Source organism: Patella vulgata, chromosome 2, assembly GCF_932274485.2.
Source record: "Patella vulgata chromosome 2, xgPatVulg1.2, whole genome shotgun sequence".
Lineage (NCBI taxonomy): Eukaryota > Metazoa > Mollusca > Gastropoda > Patellidae > Patella > Patella vulgata.
This window is the reverse complement of record NC_065880.2, coordinates 10418962-10441129: the sequence shown is the minus strand read 5'-3', so window position 1 is coordinate 10441129 and position 22168 is coordinate 10418962. Positions and strand designations below refer to the sequence as shown.

Below are 22168 nucleotides of genomic sequence, written 5' to 3'. Positions count from 1 at the left end.
GCTCTTAGTTTTATTAAATATTTAGTCGGTGAAAACTGCTGTCTTCAGTCTCTTGTTACATCTTCAGTTAAAAGTAGTTATAACCAGATTGATATGAGAGAACTTAGCAGTCAAGAGAGAGGTGAACTGAGAAAACTTTTATATCTTGGTGGAGCTCCTGAAAACCAAATTGTAGCAACATTAAATTTTGAGAAGAAAGATGTTCTTCATCCTAAAGATTACAACATAGATAATATTGATGATGGTTGTAATGATTTTGATGATGATGATGATTATGGTGGCTATGATATAGCTAAAGATAGAGACGATGATTATAGTCAATATAACTACCAGTATTTTACCCTCTTTACACATGATGAGCTTACAAACGAGTGTAGGAAAACCCAGGAATATCCCAATGGCAAATACTGGTTTGAATTGTAACGTGAAGATGCACAGATTTTAATTAAGGTGCTCTTGATCATTGCAAAGGCTGGTATAGCGACTTGTAACGTGAACATGTCCAGGTCATAATTATGTTTTTTTGTATATTTTACAAAAATTTGCTTTCTGTTGACGTTATAGTTGTTACTGGAAGGTGATGATTATAGTCAGGTTAATTAACAGTGTTTAACATTCACAGCTACTAGTAAAATTAACTGAAATAAAATGTGAAGAACATTCAAATAACGGCTAAACCGGTCACTTTAGACCATAAAATGTATAATGGACAGGCATAGAATCATGTATCGTACGCAAAGAGTTTAAATATGACGTCATTTTATGTCTGACGTCATTATGCCATATCGCCATTATCATAGAAATATATATATATTTCTATCGTCATTATGGCACATCGTCATTATGGCGTCATAATAACGACGAGTACAAGAAGAGACGATTAAACGGTCATTTCTCTGGTATATTCACTGATATGTAATACTAACGGGACTAGGACATTGTTTAGTGATATGGCTTTAGTTTAGCTAATTTTAATATTCTTCAGAGTTTATGAATGGATATAAAGGAGAATTCAATGATTTCCTTCTATAAAGAATATAACATGTACTATATTAATTGATGATGATGATAATGATGATGATGATGATGATGATGATGATAAATATTATTTATAGCCCGTATTTATGGTGCATTAGCTTAAAATCGATGCTTTATCTAGCGTATTGGCAGCTCAATTAGATCGATATATAGATCACCATCATCATTATTATTTATAGCACTTATGTATTGTCCCTGTATATAAAATATATTCTGTCATGTTTATAAATATATATTGCTCTTGTAATTTTGTATATAAAATATATTCTGAAAACGTTTACACGACTTGTACTATATTTGATCAATTTAATAAACAAGAGATACAGGGATTTTAATCACTTAGTGATAATATGATTTCCTACAGTATATGATCATACCTGTCAAGACAATAAAACCTCAGTGAAAGGCTGATTATGATTTAAACAAAAAAAGTTGTTGAAACATTTACGGTTACGACAAAAAATTTGTTTGTAAAACCATAGAACTAGAATACTAACGGGAACGCCCACCGTGTGACGTCACTACCTTATGTGACGGCGGGCTTCTGACGCTGATATCGGGCACAGCGTACTTCCGGTTTCTGCTCGCACTAACAAAATGCCTGGCGCGAATTGTGTTTTGTTCGGATGTTCCGCCTGCAATAAAAGAAATCGGGATTGATCATTCTATCGCTTACCCAAAAACAACAGAGTGGAGAGAGAATCATTACGTATCATACAGTCTACCAGATCAGACCCGATAAATGACAAGACCTTGACAATATGTTCAAGACACGTTGAGCCGGATTATTTCGTTGAAAAAGTAAGTGAAAACTCAAAAGAAATTCATTATGTAGATTCTAGTTGGCAGTCCACCCTGACAACCTATACAATGAAACAATGAAGTTAAGTTAAACCCATACTAGCTGAATGTCTGTATTTTCATGTTTGCCCGTTAGATTTTACCCCTTCTCTAATCAAAGTTGTATGCATATAGGTTTGTTTACATTAGTGCCGTAGCTAGGCCTAGTCTACTTTCAATTTGTTATGAAATTGACGATTACTACACCCGATGAGTGTGTGACAGCATGACGATTCTCTCTCAACAATCTTCTTTTACTTTAATTTTATGAATTACTAATTATTATTTTTTTTTAAAGGTCAAAGTTTTAACTGAGCAGCTCCATAAAAATTAAAATTGTATATTTATTTATGACTGACCTTGACCTGTCAAATCCTTTTATTTTTAAATTCCGAAATAATCTTGTTCCCGGTATGAATAATCAACAAGCATGGAAAAAAAATAATTATATCTGAACCTTTTGTTTTGTATGTAGGAACCTTTTTATATTGATTTTATGAATATTTCAGATGTTTACAAAAATTTTGGGTCCACATATCGAAGATTAAAAGAAGGGTTAGGGAGACTATCAACCTTAATTCTTCTACAGAAAAGCGTAACAACAAAGAAATTGAATCCAAGGAAGTCACCGGTAACTTAAATTTCTCTTAACTTAATTATAATTATGAACATTCGATGTTTCCTTATAAAAGATCAGTATATGAACATTTAATTCATCAATATTAAACAGACATTATGCAAGAGCTAAATCTGTCAATTGCAGGTCTTTCTTTAGGCCTGGAATGTTATCTAAATTATTAATTAGACATTAATTAACTTATCCAGACCATAATCAACGCTCGATGGCATCGCTAGCCTGTGATATATACTGGATTAGAGCCCAGTCTGCTACTTCTGATTAAATCAAAAAATGGATAATCGAGACCATGTTTTTTTTTTATCGTACCGACCTTAGTAATGATGATCGAGGCTAGGCCCAAAATTCAACCACTAAATACTCGGTTCAGGGTGGATCAATTTGACTGAAATTTTCAGCAAATTCCCTTTACATTATCTAGTTTTTAACTATTATGATGAGAACTGCTAGCTCTTTCAATAATCTCCCATAATTTTATTTATAAATACTTGTATGAATATCCGATTCTTCTTTATATTTACTTTTGTAATTTTTTTCGATTTTATTCAGAAACCGAGAAAATTATGAATACATGTATGAGAATCCAATTCTTCTTGTTTTAATTGAGTTTTATGAATTTGTCTATTTTATTCAGAGTCCAAGGAAAACCGAGGAAACTCAATGTTTACATATGAACGAAGTAACCTTTCAGATGCCTGCTTTGTGGCTATGTCAGTCTTCAAGTGATTATATCTATCTGTTTAAAAGTGAAGATAAAAGTGTAACATACCATTTAACCATTGACAAGGACTTGAATTGTGAAGTACAATATAATCATTTTTGTTTCCTGTTCAAATTAAAGTTACATCTATAGATTTACTTATAAGAACTGTTGAGAATATGAAGATATGTAGAATATAATCATGTGGTACGAATTTGATTAAAATGTAGATTTCACTCCATTTTGATTTATTTCTTCCAACTGACTCCACTCCACATAGATTTGAGGTCAAATGAGAAGTTATAGAGTTAAACTGTGATCATTGATGTCAGGTATTTTATTTACAGCACTTTGCTGCAAGCATTTCACACAATGAAAGAAACAAAAACACAGATTATACAGATAATTTCATACAACAAAATAGAAATTGTATAATTAAACTAAACATCACCTGGCTCTATTGGAATTAATATCGATATTGGAAGTATAAAAATATAAATGTGATTGAATCTAGGATTAAATCTAGAACTTAATCAGCAGTGTTCTACAGATTTTTTATTTCTTGTTATTACTGTATTGTAGATAATAAGTAATGAAAAGAACACAAGGCCCCAAGTTCACAAAGCATTCTCAGTCTTAAGTTAAGGTTTTACTCAAAATTGTTTGTCTTATTTTAACTTAAATATAGCACTTTACTACCTATTGTTGTTTTAATGTAAATATATCAATAAGAAACTATGTTCAAAGTTTTGTGTTTCTGGATCAAAGATATTTCTCAAAAACAGTGATTGAAAGTTGAGCAAATTATTAAGTCTGGGAATGCTTTGTGAACTTGGGGCCAGGTTGATAATTGTAAACAAAATATATCGAGACGCAATGAAATAGCACCTCTGAGATGACGTGGCATAACTTTGCACCTTCCACAGTTGCACAAAACCTAGCTTTTTAAAAGCTGCATTATATACCACACGTGTGTACCAGAAAAATCAACATACTGATTCTGTTGGGTTTACGCAATCTTCAAAACATTCTCACATGTTATCATCGTAATATGATGTTGTTACATCCTTAATTGCAAGATTAAAGCAAATCTTTAAAACAAAATTGAGCTGAAAAGTACTAAGTAGGGCGTTAAACCTGGATTCATTTCAAACAAGATTTACATTCATCCATTTATAAAAGTGATGTATTATTTAAATTGCATCTCATGTATAAAATATTAACAATGATAACAAAATTTATACAAATTTTATACAGGTGCACAACTTGTAATGTGTGAGCTTTATAAATGTATTAAATTATTCTTAAATATACATTATGTAAGATTTTGATAAAGAGCTAGCCATTCTTGCTATAAAATTTCGAAGATAAATAATGTAAAATGAATAATTTGAAAATTTCATTCAAATTACTCTATTGCGAGCGAAGATATTAGCCTTTGAAGGCCTTTGAAGGTTTGACAAGACGTGTGCAATAATTTCAACCATCGTACTGGTTGTTCGAAGTAGTCTCACTCCTCCATTTTTAGCTTAAATCAAAATATGGCTGAACTGTTCTAATCTATTTAATATTGGAGAAATCCGATGCCATCGAGAGTTGATTAGGGCCTGGATAAGTTAATTAATGTCTAATTAATAATTTAGAAAACATTTCAGGCCTAAAGAAAACCTGCAATAGGCAGATTTAGCTCTTGCATAATGTATGTTTAATCATTATTATCATAAGCTTATGGATTTTTTTGTGCATTTCTATTTGCCTTTAGTGTTTATCAATGGTCATTATCTGTTAAATTCACAAGTTTTATTTAACAAGCATCACTGTCATGTGAATAAAATATCTTTGAACAGAGCCTTGGATCATTCCAACCACATATTGTTGTTCTTGTTTTTTAAATTAGTCATCTTGAATAGTAATTTAACCATTTGCTCCAAATGATGATAAACTTATACTAGAAAATGCACAGGCAGATGACAAGTTTTGATGTATAATATTCCTTGTTGGGGTTAAACTCGATTGAGGTTCGGCAAACCCTTGAGATCATGTGAACATCAGATCATTTTTCATATAACCACTACTTGAACTTTCCCATTAAATTTAACTGGATTAGTTTGAATCTTAAAAAGAAAATAAGTAACAATGAAAACAACGTAAATAAAAACCAAACAAAATCAATAGCTATGAATTAAAATTACCAGTGTAAATCTGTACACAACCAAAGACAGGGTTGGAGGTTATAATTTCCCTCACAATTTTATCTAATTACGAGCTTGATACCAAATTAATACAGTTCTTTAAAGGCTCAATACCACTCTTGTTGTAACTGAATAATATGTCCCAATCTTTATTCTGGTCAACAAATTTAACTATTTTAGAATATTTCAATTAATTGATGATACAAATTTCATCTTAACACACCTTATTTAAAAAATTCAACATAATGGTTTGAAACGTCTAACGTAAACCTTTTCAAATGAAACTTCGATTTAAAAATATTTTCGAACCCTCTGGACAAGTAAAATAGGATGTAATGGATAATTTACACAACAGGTGGGACACTTAAACATCTAGTACTTAGATAGAGATATTATTTATTTTCTGGAGCTTTCAAGCCAGCAAGAGTGTTATTGTCCCTTTAAAGTAAATATTATACAAAATAAAAGAAACTGTTCCAAAGCAATTTGGGATCACGTGGCTAAGTGGGTAAGACGCTGGCTCGCTAGCCTGGAGGTCGGGTGTTCGATCCCTGCATTTGCCGAGAAAGTTCATCCAGATTTTCCGGCGTGGTTCCCCCTTGTCAGTGATGCAGTACGGAGGGCCTGACAAGGACAGCTGTCTAATCCTTCGGATGATACGAAAACCCGAGGTCACCTGTATACATTGGAATGCACGTAAAAGATCCCTTGGCAGATGGAATTCGATATAAGAATAGGTGATAGTGCCGCTGCCCGGGCAAAATTTCCCTTAAATCACACCTTATGGCGTATGCCCGTCTTCATTAGCCCAGCATAGGAGCAGAACAGTAGGACGTTAAACCCCATTTCATTTCATTTCCAAAGCAATTTGATCGTTTGAGAAGAAAAAAAATATATAGACATGGTCGAGACTATAATGAGTTTCAAAACTTGCCCATGGCATTTGCTACGAACACTATGTGACTATATGTATGTATGTTGTATATGTAGAAAACTTACGGATGCTACTGGAATGACAGGTTGAGATGTCTCAAACAAATCTTTAGCAAAGAAAAGCTGTAGTAAAGAATACACATTTTTTTTTTTTATAAACAATATTTTTATTCAGGATGTCTGAATGGGATTGGGGAACAGGCTTAGCCTATGTAAAACCCCTTGTTATAAACAAGAAAAGGGCACTGGGAAACCAGCCAAAACTGGCACGGACATGCCAAAGGCTAACAACAATATGCACAAAGCAATAAATAAAAATAATAACAAGTCCTAAATACAATGTGAATGTCATCATAATTTATTAATAATAATTTTATAATATGTAGTAGAAAATGATACACAAACGTGTGTTCGGATAATTGAATGTCCGAAAATAAATGGTTTATACTCCCGATGGTATGTTATATAACTAATTTTAAAAAAACTCATTAAAATTATGAATAACTTACATCTATTACACCGTCAAGTTCTTGAAATTCCAGGACGTCGTACGCTTCTGCTATGTTGACATACGGCCGGAAGTTACTTGTGCCTTATTGATTTCGCGCATGCGATGTACAACATAATTATGTCATCACCGTTATACGTCACCGAGTGGGCGTTCCCGTTAGTATTCTAGTTCTATGGTAAAACTGACAACTCCAATTTAACAAATCCGCACAAGCTCAAATCAGGCAATATATTCTACATTATTTAAAAAGCTATTACAAGTGTTTGACGACAGTTTCTTCATTTTCCCAAAAGATACTCAGCTTTGCCATTTTGGAACAAATCATGACAAGTACACCCATCAAGGAAGGAGTTGATGGGAGGCCGAATGGTTAACGCGTGCGCGTTGTTTCAAAAGCTCTGTGATTGAGTCAAGTGGCGTGGTGTCGATTCTCTGTACGTGGCAGCAAGGAGTTGGGTCGCCTGTCCAACTTCGTGGATATTTTTCGGGTCCTCTGGTTTCATCCCACTGATAAAGACCCCTACCCCCTACACGCAAGCGAATTATTGAAATATAATTGAACCATATGTTAGTCCCGAAATGGACTAGTTTGTGTCGAGTGGACGATAAATCCCTTCCCTTGTGAGCCCTACAGCAGTTCTTCTCCCCTTCCCTTGTGACGCCCAACATCGGTTTTCTTCCCTTCCCTTGTGAGCCCTACAGCGTGTTTTCCTCCTTTCTCTTGTGAGCTCTACAGCGGATTTGCCTCCCTTACCGTGTGAGTCCTACATCGATGTTTCTTCCCTTCTCTTCTGAGCCTTACAGCGGGTTATCCCCTTTCCTTGTGAGCCGTACAGCGGATGTTCCTACCTTACCCTATGAGCCCTACATTTTTTTTCCTCTCTTCCCGTGTGAGCCCTTGGATTTGGAAAATCCAGGTTCATCTCCATACACACAGCAATTCGGACAGAAGTGATGGGTGAAAGAGGAAGCAAAATGTTGACAATGTTAAAGGGCTGTGTGAAGTTAGCCCGATTTTCGTTTTTCGTTAATGGCGAATAACGAAAAACGAGCCACTCGTTTTTTTGATATTGGTGAATCATGAAAAACAAGTAGCTCATTTTTCGATATTCAGATTTCCAAAAAAAAAACCAAAAAAAAACAGATTTCAGAGATTGATAGAACAACTAAGAAACACATTTGATTATATCAAATAATAAATCTAAAAATAATAAATAACAAAATCATGTATAAAGATGTCTGAGCAGTGGATTAACAGAGTGTCTCCAACACACATTTCATTCAATCAGATTTTGAAAACAAACTAAAGATACAATAAATGTGAATTCCTAATCAGTGGATTCACATAAAATGAGATTTAATCAAAATATTGAGGTTTACAACACATAGTTTAACCCAGATCATTTTGGAAAGCCAAGTCTTAAGATTTGTAACCTGTGCCTATACCTGGGAGCGCTCCCCCTAACCTTCCCATATTTAATGGGAGTTAAAATTTAGTGTCCATCCACAATTTTCTTGCAAACGTTTCATACTGAACACTAAGAAACAGAATGCATGACTTAAGAGCATACAATGCTGTGCTAATGCTACTTAAGAACTTAATTAAAGATGGGTTCCCGCGTACAAACGTGGTGATTTAATGGTATATATGGACCAAAATCATATTCAAACTAATTAATTTGTCATAATTATGCTTCAAATCCTTCTCAAACATTATAATTGCGAAGGAATGCCCTGCTATTAAAATTCAATCAAACCAGGTCATGTTTAAGTCACGTCTTGGGAGTCAGAGGAGAATTCATTGCATACATAAGAAGATGTTGTCTTTAATCGCTTACTATTTATTACAAATATCGAATCCTAATTAAATTCTCGGATTAACTCTTCATAAAGTTTATCTACTTGTACACCAAGCGCTCAATGTTCGCTTGTGACCTTTGACATCACGCGTGCAGAAGTTCTTAATCGTCGGGCTGTTAATTAGGGGAACCCTTACATTTTTCTCCTGTATACGCTCCATGAATGTTTTCGGGGAATCCAGTATTTTTCTAGTAAGATTGGATCCATATATACCAAAATTACCATACTTTTATTGGAAATAACCACCCGATAAATACTTTTCTGGGAACCCATCTTTAATTAATTAAAACTAATTAGTGACCGTAATTAAAATTTAGAGTCCTTAACTGAAACAAAGCCTAAAAGCTAGCTAAGCAAGTCATGAAACCAAAAATATCAATTAAGAGCGAGAAAAGTTGAACAAACCTAGCTTATATAGGAGTGGTTCAAAGGTGACAAGGGTCAATGGTCAAATTTTTGGTCACATAATGACGTTTAAGTGGATTTGATTAAATTGTCTTGTCCGGGGTTATTTTTCTTTCTAAGACAATAAAATGTTGTACTAATGTCTATTAAGAGCTTATTAAAGATACATTATGGGAGATTCGATAACGAGTTGGCAGTTCTCACAATAATGGTTAAAAACTAGATAATTGATCCACTATGAACTGAGAACTAAGCGTTTGAAATTTCCGCCTAGCTACGATCATCATTACTAAAGTCAGTACGATAAACAGCATAGTCTCGATTATCCATAAAATCGCTAAATCGTGAAGGAAAGTTATGCAGTAAATCGGCTCATAATCCACTTGAGATCGTAGGCTAGCGATGCCATCTAGAGTTGATTATGGTCTGGATAGGTTAATTAATGTCTTATCAGGGGCGGATCCCCCCTCCCCCCGATCAACTACATAAATTTTTTTGTAAATCAACACTTTTTATGAGAAAGGTTTCTCGGCCGTGTGCTTTATCCTTTATCGTCAGATTTGGGACAGGATGGGCACTCAAAGCACGAGATAATGATATAGACATTATGTGATATCACAATCAATGCTTTGCATCCATGAAATTGAATCACAAAGTCATTGTATTAATTCATAATAAAATTGACGTCAAATGAGGTGTTGAATTTCTCTGTTTAAAAAGCTCAATGTGTATGTATATACGCCAAAATGACGATAGAGATCAAGCGGGAGGGGGGGGGAGATACATTGTCTCAGGAACATGACCCCCCCCCCCTTCAAAAATTCCTGGATCCGCCCCTGCTTATTAATAGTTTATATAACATTTCAGGCCTGAAGAAAGACCTACAATAGACAGATTTAGCTCTTGCATAATGTATGTTTAATTAGCACAAATTTGTGATGATATTTAAAACTTAGAGGCCATAGCTGAAACAAAGCCTAAAAGCTGGCTAACCAAGTCAGGAAGCCAAAAATATCACTTAAGAGCGACAAAAGTTGAACGAACTTGGCTTAAGACTGGTGACAAAGGTCATATGTTGGGCCGCATTATGACCAATCAACCAATCAAATTGCTTATCTCTCCTGATCCTAAACATAATATGCTCATCTTTGAACTCCAAGTCATCACGGATGTCATGACAAGGACAGCTGTCTAGTCCTTCGGATGAGACGAAAAACCGAGGTCCCGTGTATATATTGGAATACACGTGAAAGATCACCTGGCAGTTGGAATTCGATATAAGAGTAGGCGATAGTGCCGCTGCCAAGGCAAAATTTCCCTCATAGCACACTATATGGCGTATGCCCATCTTCATTAGCCCAGTATAGGAGCAGAACATTAGGACTTTAAACCCCATTTCATTTCATTTCATTTCCATTAAGTCATTCACCTAATCAACACCTACACCAAGTTTAAACATTCTACCTCAATTAGAAGAGTTATCTTGTCCCTGATGGCGTGATGAACAGACAGACGAACGGGCCCATTTTAATAGTCCGCTGAAATCTTCAAAAGGCGGGTGACAATAATGTTGATGTCAGCAATAAGTATGCACTTGAAAGTATAACAAAGTTATCAGTATAACAAGGAATTTTAAATTGAAGGGGGCTAAACTTCCTTTTAGGCATTATCCTAATTAATGATTTAACCAGATGTGTAACCGATGATGAAAAATGAATTAGCTGGTCGTCATTTTCCTAGTAATGATGACGTCATGTCAGCTGTGCACGACATTTTTAAAGGGTGAAAACCATTGGACTTTGCACAGGTCTTTCAGTCTGCCCCGTAACTTGGGGGCTGTATTTGTAGGTCGTATTTTACAGAATGCTTGGGTTAATTTGAGGGCTCCATTTCATACTATGCTGGGTATAATTTGAGGGATGCTAGAGTTAATTTGCAGGCTGTATTTCAAAGAATGCTAGAGTTAGTCACGGGCTGTATTTCACAGAATTTTCTTGTTAATTTGGGGGTTGTATTTCACAGAATGCTGGGGTTAATTTAAGGGTTGTATTTCACAGAATGCTGGGGGTTAATTTAAGGGCTGTATTTGACAGAATGATGGGGGTTAATTTAAGCACTGTATTTCACAGAATACTGGGGTTTAATTTAGGGTTGTATTTCACAGAATGCTGGGGGATTAATGTAAGGGCTGTATTTCACAGAGTGCTGTGGATTAATTTAAAGGCTGTATTTCACATAATGATGGAGATCAATTTAAGAGCTGTATTTCACAGAATGCTGGAGGTTAATTTAAGGACTGTATTTCACAGAATGATTGGGGTCAATTTAAGGGCTGTATTTCACAGGATAAGAAGACAAAGAAAACAAACATACAAGATTTAGCAAAGATAAGAACATTTATTTCAGTTACAGGTTACACAGATTTCACTGATTGGAGCATTTTATTTCAAACGAACCAATCACTGATAAAATTCAGGCTGTTTAAACTAGGATTATGGTACCAAGGTCAGGCCTGTGACCTTCTAAAGGTGGGAAATTCTGTTAAAATATAAATTAGGTCAAATAAACCTTCGTCAATTTTAAAAAATATATAAAAAAATTAGGTTAGTTGAAGGCATTTATTTGTAGACAGATATTTTACTGATCTTCATAAAACCAAGAATATTTTCATTTTAAAATCATCTTCAATTAAAGGACAATATTGGTGCCAGTCATTATCACATATGTGTTAGAGCTGGTTAAACACATTCCAAATATATTTTTAACACAGCGGTCATTGCTACGATAGCTGAGTAATACAGGTTTCCCGTATCGGAAGTGACGAACGCCAAAGGAAAACACGAGTCGCTGCTCTATATAACTGACCGAAGCGACGAGTGATAACAGATACACGGCCGAATTTCTACTCACTAATAATTCTTTCCAAGACCAAAAGTTGTTATATGGGACTGTAAGAGGATATCTGACAATTCAATAAAGTAATTGAATGTCATTAGATAAGAGAACACGAGAAAAATAGAAATAGTCCGTACATTTCCTTGTTTATACTCATTCTATACCTTATTAAAACATGGTAATGCACGGACTTTTTCTGTTTTTATTACGTGTTCTCTTATCTAGTGGCGGTCAATTCTTTTATGAATTGTCAGATATCCTCTCGCAGTCTCACACAACAACTTTTGGTCTTCGAAGGAATTATTAGTGAGCAGAAATTCGGTCGTGTATATGTTATCACTCGTCGCTTCGGTCAGTTATATAGAGCAGCGACTCGTGTTTTCCTTTGGCGTACGTCACTTCCGATACGGGAAACCTGTATTACTCAGCTATCGTAGCAATGATCTCTGTGTTAAAAATATATTTGGAACGTGTTTAACCAGCTCTAACACATATGTGATAACGACTGGCACCAATATTGTCCTTTAACTCTTTAATTTGAATGAACAGAGATATTTCAAAATAATATTCAGTAACTTATACTTAAAAGATTTTAACAGAAGTTCATTGTAAAAAAACAAACCAACATAATTTATCAAAAGTTCAAGAGTAACCATGACTCTTACAGTCTGGATGTAAAGTTTTTTACTAGGTAGTCTCTGATACATGGTCATTATACAGTATCTTTTACTTAAAAAAAGATTTCAACCGAAGGTGAAAGTAAAAAAAAAATTATTAGTCTTCATGATTCTGGTTTTCTTTATAACACATTTCATCATAGGCAACAATAACTTTAGCAAGTTTTTCTCCGAGACCAATTATCCCGGAGAAAGCTCACATACCAAGTTATTAAAATTTACGCTGCCTCCGAAATTCAACGCAGATAACTGTATCTACACATCTTAAGCTGGGGATAGGTTTTTAAAACATGATTTTGTTTAACTTTCACAGAAAGAGAACCCAATAAAATAATCATAGTAAATTTTAACATAATTTAATTAAGTTAGTATTCCAAACTATTTATAACAAAATATAATTTAACGAAGGATTAGTTTAGGATGATAAATATTAAATGTTTATAAATCATTAAAATTAGGTCTGACCCATAGCTCACACATCATAAAACATCCTATAAAATGCATGATGGGTATTATAATGCACTTCGGTAAGCACGATAATTATTAGACAAATGTTGACTGTGAGATTCGTTACCGTGTGGATTTGACATAATACACACTTAAGACTTTTATCTAATTAGATATATGATTGTTTTGTTAATGCCACATTAAGATAAACAGCTGACCTACAATAGATAGATTTAGATCATTACATAATGTACATATCATTACATGTTATTATTGAATATAACAGATAGGTTGAAGATGTAGAGATCTTACTGACAGCTATAGGATGGACATTTAATTACACAGCTGACCTGCATTAGACAGATTTAGCTATACAGCTGATCTGCAATAGACAGATTTAGTTATACAGCTGATCTGCAATAGACAGATTTAGTTATACAGCTGATCTGCAATAGACAGATTTCGCTCTTACATAATGTATCTTTAGTGTACACATTATCATTTATCATTACAGAAATCATACTGGACATTTAGAACTGTACAAGAATAACACAATTGCTTTACAGTTTTCTTACAACATTAATTGGTGTGCAACAAGTACACAGATGTTATCGAAAAAATCATCAGTATAACATTGATGTTGGTGTCCAATAACTACACCCCTTTTTCGTTCATTCGTTCTTGGAGTTTTACGTCCACTTCCACCAAGGGCGATATCGTAGACGAACAGACCTCTTACAGCAAGAAACTCTTTTATAGCATACTCAAAAGGCATCATAATAACGCTGATGTTAGTGTCCAATAACTACACTCCTCTTACAGCAAGAACCTTTTTACATCAAACACAAAGGTATCACTATAACACTCATGTTGTTATAGTGAGAACCCTTTTAATCATACACAAAAGGCATCATAATAACGCTGATGTTAGTGTCCAATAACTACACTCCTCTTACAGCAAGAACCTTTTTACATCAAACACAAAGGTATCACTATAACACTCATGTTGTTATAGTGAGAACCCTTTTAATCATACACAAAAGGCATCCCTATAACACTGATGTTGGTATCCAATAACTAAACCCCTCATACAGCAAGAAACCCTTTTAAATCAAAAGGCATCCCTATAACACTGATGTTGGTGTTACCAGACTTACAATCTTGCTATAGTGAGAATCTTGGTATCCAAATAACAATGTGTTAATCTTGATGAAATATATAAAGATGAAAAACCTGAAAAACATGTGCAAACACAAGCTCGTGAGGTCAATCGATGCAAGTTTGCTGAAACGGAACACGCACACGTAACTTGAACTGGAAAAACAAATTAAAATTGTTATTTTCATCTTTGTTAGAAAATGCCGCGCCTTTCAAATGTAGAACGTCTACGTGCTATAGGTAGGCTCTATGCTGGTCAGTCTGTGGTCACTGTTGCAAGAGCCTTTAATTGTTCACGCCAGATAATAATTAATCTTAGAATGAGAGTGCTTCAAACTGGAACTATTGCCGACCGCCCAAGGGCGGGAGCGGCACGTGTGAAGTCACTCCAAGAAGATCTAGCAATACGATTACGTCATCTTAGAAACAGATTTGTCACTGCAACCCCCACAAGTAGAGATATGTTTGGTGGAAGGGTAACTGCAAAAACTGTTCGAAATCGCTGGTAGAATGCTGGTCTTCGAGCTCGGAGGCCCTATAATGGACCAATATTGACACCTCTCCATCGCCGTAACCGACTTGTGTGGGCCACAAGACACATAAGATTTACTCAAAGACAGTGGAATTCGGTTGTCTTTAGTGACGAATCTCGATTCACTTTGAGATTTGCCGATGGCAGGGTCCGAGTGTACCGCAGACGAGGTGAACGTTACGCTCAAGTATGCCTCAGAGAAGTTGACCGATTTGATGGCGGCAGAGTCATGGTTTGGGGTTCTTTTTGTGCACATGGACGTTCTCCTCTTGTTGTTGTCCAAGGGAACTTAAATGCTGTCCAGTACAGGGATCAAATTTTGCAACCTGTTCTTCTTCCGTTTATGCATGGGCCTGGACTAACGTTTCAACAAGACAATGCTCGACCCCATACAGCAATTGCTACCCAGAATTTTTTAAGAAATGCCGGTGTCCAAGTCCTGGATTGGCCGTCGCTTAGCCCCGACCTTAATCCTATTGAACACATCTGGGACGAACTGGGTCGACGTGTTCGTCAGCAAGTGAATCCACCACTGACGTTGCAGGACCTTCAACATGCTCTTGCTGAGCAGCGGCGACGTCTTCCTCGGGTAGTGTTTACTAATGTTCTGAGATCCATGAGAAGACGTTGTGTTGCAGTACGAGGCGCTAGAGGAGGCCACAGCCGTTACTAAACACTTTATTCCGATTGTTCTCCAAGTCTGTGAATTTCATTTTGGGGGGTACTGTGACATCACGAACGTTATCAATGTCAAGGACTTTCGGCTAGACGTATTCTTGCTTTCTGTTGATGTCAAGGTCGTCTGTGCACAGCATAACACTAAAATAGTTGCCTTAAACCAAATATTAAAAATCTAGTCCCAAAAATCCTGAGTTTCAAGTTTTTAATTTGGCTGAGTATATATTTACAACGAATATCTCTCTATTTTTATATCTTGTAATTACATTAAACCTAAACCTTCTTTAATATATTTCAGAATAGGCGAAATAGCTGCTCACCAAAGTGATCATACATCAGATGTACTTGCAACATTGTCACCCCTGGAAATGAATGAAACTATAATTGAAGATGCTAGGAGTGGAAATTATAAACGTATTATACATCTGATAGACGAATGTGCTGATTTACCGTTACAGTATATAGATGATGAACATAACAATCTATTAAATATAGTTTTATATAGTTACCGATCACACACCTATCAAGATGACAGGGACGAGTTGTTACAATGTGTAATTAAATTAGTTGAAGCTGGTGTAGATGTGAACCATCTGAATAAAGATAAACAAACACCTGTATCTATAGCTGCTAGGAAAGGATTGTCTAAAATTGTTATTTATCTGATAGATCGTGGTGTTGATATAGAGTATATAGATGATGAACATAACAATCTATTACACTTAGTTTTAGATAGTTACCGATCATACCACCCTGGAACTAAAGACGAGTTGTTACAGTATGTAATTAAATTGGTTCAAGCTGGTGTAGATGTCAACCATCTGAATAAAGATAAACAAACACCTATATATATAGCTGCTAGGAGAGGATTGTATAACAGTGTTATATATCTTATTGATCATTGTGTAGATATACTGTATAATGATAAGGAACATAATAATGTCTTACACTTAGTTTTATATAATGCAACGAAATATGGTGAAACAGAAAGTGATGAGTTGTTACAGTGTGTAATTCAATTAGTTGAAGCTGGTGTAGATGTCAACCATCTGAATCAAGACCAACAAACACCTATATCTGTAGCTGCTAGGAAAGGATTGTATAACATTGTTTTATATCTGATAGATCATTGTGTTGATATACAGTATACTAATAGGGAACAGAATAATTTCTTACACTTAGTTTTATCTAGTGCAGAGGAATATGGTGGAAGAGAAAGAGATGAGTTGTTGTTACAGTGTGTAATAAAATTAGTTAAAGCTGGGGTAGATGTAAACCATCTGAATGAAGAGCAACAAACACCTATAGATGTAGCTGCTGGGCACGGGTTGTATAACATTTTTATATATCTGATAGATTATTGTGTTGGTATACAGTATACTGATAGGGAACAGAATAATGTCTTACACTTAGTTTTATATAATCCAAGGACATATGATGAAATAGAAGAAGATGGGTTGTTACAGTATGTAATTAAATTAGTTAAAGCCGGTGTAGATGTAAACCATCTGAATAGATATGAACAAACACCTCTACATATAGCTGTTTGGAGAGGATTGTATAACATTGTTTTATATCTGATAGATCATTGTGTTGGTATACAGTATACTGATAGGGAACAGAATAATGTCTTACACTGTGTTTTAAATAGTGCAGAGGTTTATTATGATATAGAAAGTGATGAGTTGTTACAGTGTGTAATTAAATTGGTTCAAGCCGGTGCAGATGTTAACCATATGAATGAAGACCAACAAACACCTATACATATAGCTGCTAGGAAAGGATTTTATAACATTGTTATATATCTGATAGATCATTGTGTTGATATACAGTATACTGATAGGGAACAGAATAATGTCTTACACTTAGTTTTATATTGTGCAGGGAGATATGGTGGAAGAGAAAAAGATGAAGTGTTACAGTGTGTAATTAAATTAGTTAAAGCTGGTGTAGATGTCAACCATCTGAATGAAGAACAACAAACACCTATATTTATAGCTGCAACTAACGGATGGTATAATGTTGTAATGTATTTGTTAGGACATGGGGCACATGTACATTATATTGATGAATATGACCAGAATATTCTGCACCATGTATTGATTAGTATATACGATATCCGCGTAGACCAGTATTCAGACGAGGAAGAGGTATATATATTATGTAAAATGCACCGTATTAACAAGGTAGATGTAGACGAGTATACAGACGATTGTATTAAGGTTGTTAAAACTTTGATAAACATGGGAGTAGATGTAAACAAACCCGATAAAGATGGTAACACTCCACTGTTCATTATAATCCCCACCCCATTCCCGGAAAACCCATTAAAACATATATTGTTCAGATTACAATATAATTTGATTACTGCATTCTACAATGCTGGCTGTAATGTGAATCATCAAAATAAAAAAGGACAAACGCCATTAATGTACTGTACAAGAGGGCAAGCCGTTATCCGTATCTTAAAACTGATGATTCAACATTCTGATGTAAATCTGACAGATAATAATGGTGATACAGCGTGTAGTTATTGTGTTCAATATTATTTGTTAAATTCTACAAATATATTTAAACTTTATTCTCGCGATGTACTGATATCACCTAACAATGGAGTGAAATTATTTCACCAGATTCTTACTTGTAAGAGGTTGGAGCTGTTCAATTATTACATGGAATTAATGATGAGTGTTAATGGTGTTACAACAGAGGGAGAAAGTATGCTACATCTGTTAGCTAGAGTAAACTACGATTATTCTCTAAAGAAGTTTAACTGGTTGTTTAATAAAAAGCTAGACATAAACCACCCATGTTCTAAAACCAATACACCTATTATGATAGCTGCTCTGTTATTGAATAGTAAATATTTAGAACTATTCACACGTCATCCTAGACTAGACATCAATGCACAGAATAACAACGGTCACACAGCTCTTCATCTGTGTATCATTGGATTTACTATGGTTAAAGATGACTTGAATAACAGTCATACAAATGACGTTGTTGAGGATTACTGTAGACAGATATATCCAATATACATGGAGTGTGTTGATATTTTACTGGCTGTTGGTATAAATGTAAATACTCCAGATGGAAGAGGTAGAACTGCTTTAATGATGGCGGCAATGAAAAACGATAGATGTCTCATAAGGAAATTACTTGATGCTGGTGCACTGGTGAATTACAGTGGAAAATCTGCTTTACATCATCTAGATATTTATGAGAGTGTGTTTGATCTAAGTTTTAAATTACTTGTATCTGCGGGAGATAATATGCTTCTCAATTTACCATGTATTAATGGTACCACACTGATCCAAGCGACCTTGTGTTTTCCACGTTGTTGGGATCCACTTACGGCTGTTAGTTTTATTAAATATTTAGTCGGTGAAAACTGCTGTCTTCAGTCTCTTGTTACATCTTCAGTTGAAAGTAGTTATAACCAGATTGATATGAGAGAACTTAGCAGTCAAGAGAGAGGTGAACTGAGAAAACTTTTATATCTTAGTGGAGCTCCTGAAAACCAAATAGTAGCAACTTTAAATTTTGAGAAGGAAGATACAAATATAGAGAGAGATGACATGAGAAGACTATTATGTCTTAGAGGGTCATCAGAAGAAGAAATAGTACAACAATTAAATTTCCAGGAAGAAGACAAAGATGATCGAGATGCTACATTCCACTCACGACACCGAGTGATATTCACTAAGTACTGTTGTAATATATCTCTCAAGTCTCAGTGTAGGAGAATCATCAGACAGAAGCTAGGATTGGGTATAAAGGAGAAGGTCATGGATCTAGAACTGCCTAGAGAATTAAACGACTTTCTCCTGTTAAAAGATATTCTACATCCTGAAGATTACAACATAGATAATATTGATGATGGTTGTAATGATTTTGATGATGATGATGGTTATGGTGGGTATGATAGAGCTAAAGATAGAGATGATGATTATAGTCAATATAACTACCAGTATTTTACCCTCTTTACTGATGATGAGCTTAGAAACGAGTTGGGAAAATACTCGAATGTCCCAATGAATTTTAACGTGAAGATGTCAAGGTGATATATAATGTGTTGTTGTATATTTTATAAATATTTCCTTTCTGTTGACGTTATAGTTGTTACTGGAAGGTGATGATTATAGTCCGATTAATTAACAATATTTAACACTCACAGCTACTAGTAAAATTAGCTGAATGAAATCCATCTAAAATAAATTGTACTGTAAAAGTTATCTTGTGATTATCATTCAGTAAGGTATTCTGGGTGTATGAATACAAGTCTCCAGAAATCAGTCACCTTGTAGGGTTCTAATTGGCAGGAATTCAAAATGTGAAGAACATTCAAATAACGGCTAAACCGGTCACTTTAGACCATAAAATGTATAATGGACAGGCATAGAATCATGTATCGTACGCAAAGAGTTTAAATATGACGTCATTTTATGTCTGACGTCATTATGCCATATCGCCATTATCATAGAAATATATATATATTTCTATCGTCATTATGGCACATCGTCATTATGGCGTCATAATAACGACGAGTACAAGAAGAGACGATTAAACGGTCATTTCTCTGGTATATTCACTGATATGTAATACTAACGGGACTAGGACATTGTTTAGTGATATGGCTTTAGTTTAGCTAATTTTAATATTCTTCAGAGTTTATGAATGGATATAAAGGAGAATTCAATGATTTCCTTCTATAAAGAATATAACATGTACTATATTAATTGATGATGATGATAATGATGATGATGATGATGATGATGATAAATATTATTTATAGCCCGTATTTATGGTGCATTAGCTTAAAATCGATGCTTTATCTAGCGTATTGGCAGCTCAATTAGATCGATATATAGATCATCATCATCATTATTATTTAAAGCACTTATGTATTGTCCCTGTATATAAAATATATTCTGTCATGTTTATAAATATATATTGCTCTTGTAATTTTGTATATAAAATATATTCTGAAAACGTTTACACGACTTGTACTATATTTGATCAATTTAATAAACAAGAGATACAGGGATTTTAATCACTTAGTGATAATATGATTTCCTACAGTATATGGTCATACCTGTCAAGACAATAAAACCTCAGTGAAAGGCTGATTATGATTTAAACAAAAAAAGTTGTTGAAACATTTACGGTTACGACAAAAAATTTGTTTGTAAAACTGACAACTCCAATTTAACAAATCCGCACAAGCTCAAATCAGGCAATATATTCTACATTATTTAAAAAGCTATTACAAGTGTTTGACGACAGTTTCTTCATTTTCCCAAAAGATACTCAGCTTTGCCATTTTGGAACAAATCATGACAAGTACACCCATCAAGGAAGGAGTTGATGGGAGGCCGAATGGTTAACGCGTGCGCGTTGTTTCAAAAGCTCTGTGATTGAGTCAAGTGGCGTGGTGTCGATTCTCTGTACGTGACAGCAAGGAGTTGGGTCGCCTGTCCAACTTCGTGGATATTTTTCGGGTCCTCTGGTTTCGTCCCACTGATAAAGACCCCTACCCCCTACACGCAAGCGAATTATTGAAATATAATTGAACCATATGTTAGTCCCGAAATGGACTAGTTTGTGTCGAGTGGACGATAAATCCCTTCCCTTGTGAGCCCTACAGCAGTTCTTCTCCCCTTCCCTTGTGACGCCCAACATCGGTTTTCTTCCCTTCCCTTGTGAGCCCTACAGTGTGTTTTCCTCCTTTCTCTTGTGAGCTCTACGGCGGATTTGCCTCCCTTACCGGGTGAGCCCTACATCGATGTTTCTTCCCTTCTCTTCTGAGCCTTACAGCGGGTTATCCCCTTTCCTTGTGAGCCGTACAGCGGATGTTCCTACCTTACCCTATGAGCCCTACATTGTTTTTTCCTCTCTTCCCGTGTGAGCCCTTGGATTTGGAAAATCCAGGTTCATCTCCATACACACAGCAATTCGGACAGAAGTGATGGGTGAAAGAGGAAGCAAAATGTTGACAATGTTAAAGGGCTGTGTGAAGTTAGCCCTATTTTCGTTTTTCGTTAATGGCGAATAACGAAAAACGAGCCACTCGTTTTTTTGATATTGGTGAATCATGAAAAACAAGTAGCTCATTTTTCGATATTCAGATTTCCAAAAAAAAAAACAAAAAAAAACAGATTTCAGAGATTGATAGAACAACTAAGAAACACATTTGATTATATCAAATAATAAATCTAAAAATAATAAATAACAAAATCATGTATAAAGATGTCTGAGCAGTGGATTAACAGAGTGTCTCCAACACACATTTCATTCAATCAGATTTTGAAAACAAACTAAAGATACAATAAATGTGAATTCCTAATCAGTGGATTCACATAAAATGAGATTTAATCAAAATATTGAGTCCAAAAGTTTTGAGGTTTACAACACATAGTTTAACCCCAGATCATTTTGGAAAGCCAAGTCTTAAGATTTGTAACCTGTGCCTATACCTGGGAGCGCTCCCCCTAACCTTCCCATATTTAATGGGAGTTAAAATTTAGTGTCCATCCACAATTTTCTTGCAAACTTTTCATACTGAACACTAAGAAACAGAATGCATGACTTAAGAGCATACAATGCTGTGCTAATGCTACTTAAGAACTTAATTAAAGATGGGTTCCCGCGTACAAACTTGGTGA

The 22168-nt window shown here is 35.0% G+C and overlaps 1 protein-coding gene across 3 annotated transcripts in view; it reads left to right on the top strand.

The window, feature by feature from the left end:
* LOC126812214 (serine/threonine-protein phosphatase 6 regulatory ankyrin repeat subunit A) overlaps window positions 1-22168 on the top strand; it is a 62548-nt gene that overhangs the window by 5491 nt on the left and 34889 nt on the right. The window contains exon 3 of one of the 3 annotated variants that reach the window (XM_050538475.2): window positions 15802-20499. The exons of the other annotated variants lie outside the window; for them this stretch is intronic. Coding sequence (XP_050394432.1) covers window positions 15872-19567 — 3696 coding nt within the window. The 5' untranslated portion in view covers window positions 15802-15871 and the 3' untranslated portion in view covers window positions 19568-20499. Of the gene's footprint in view, window positions 1-15801; window positions 20500-22168 lie in introns of those variants that run through there. 3 annotated transcript variants of the gene reach the window in all.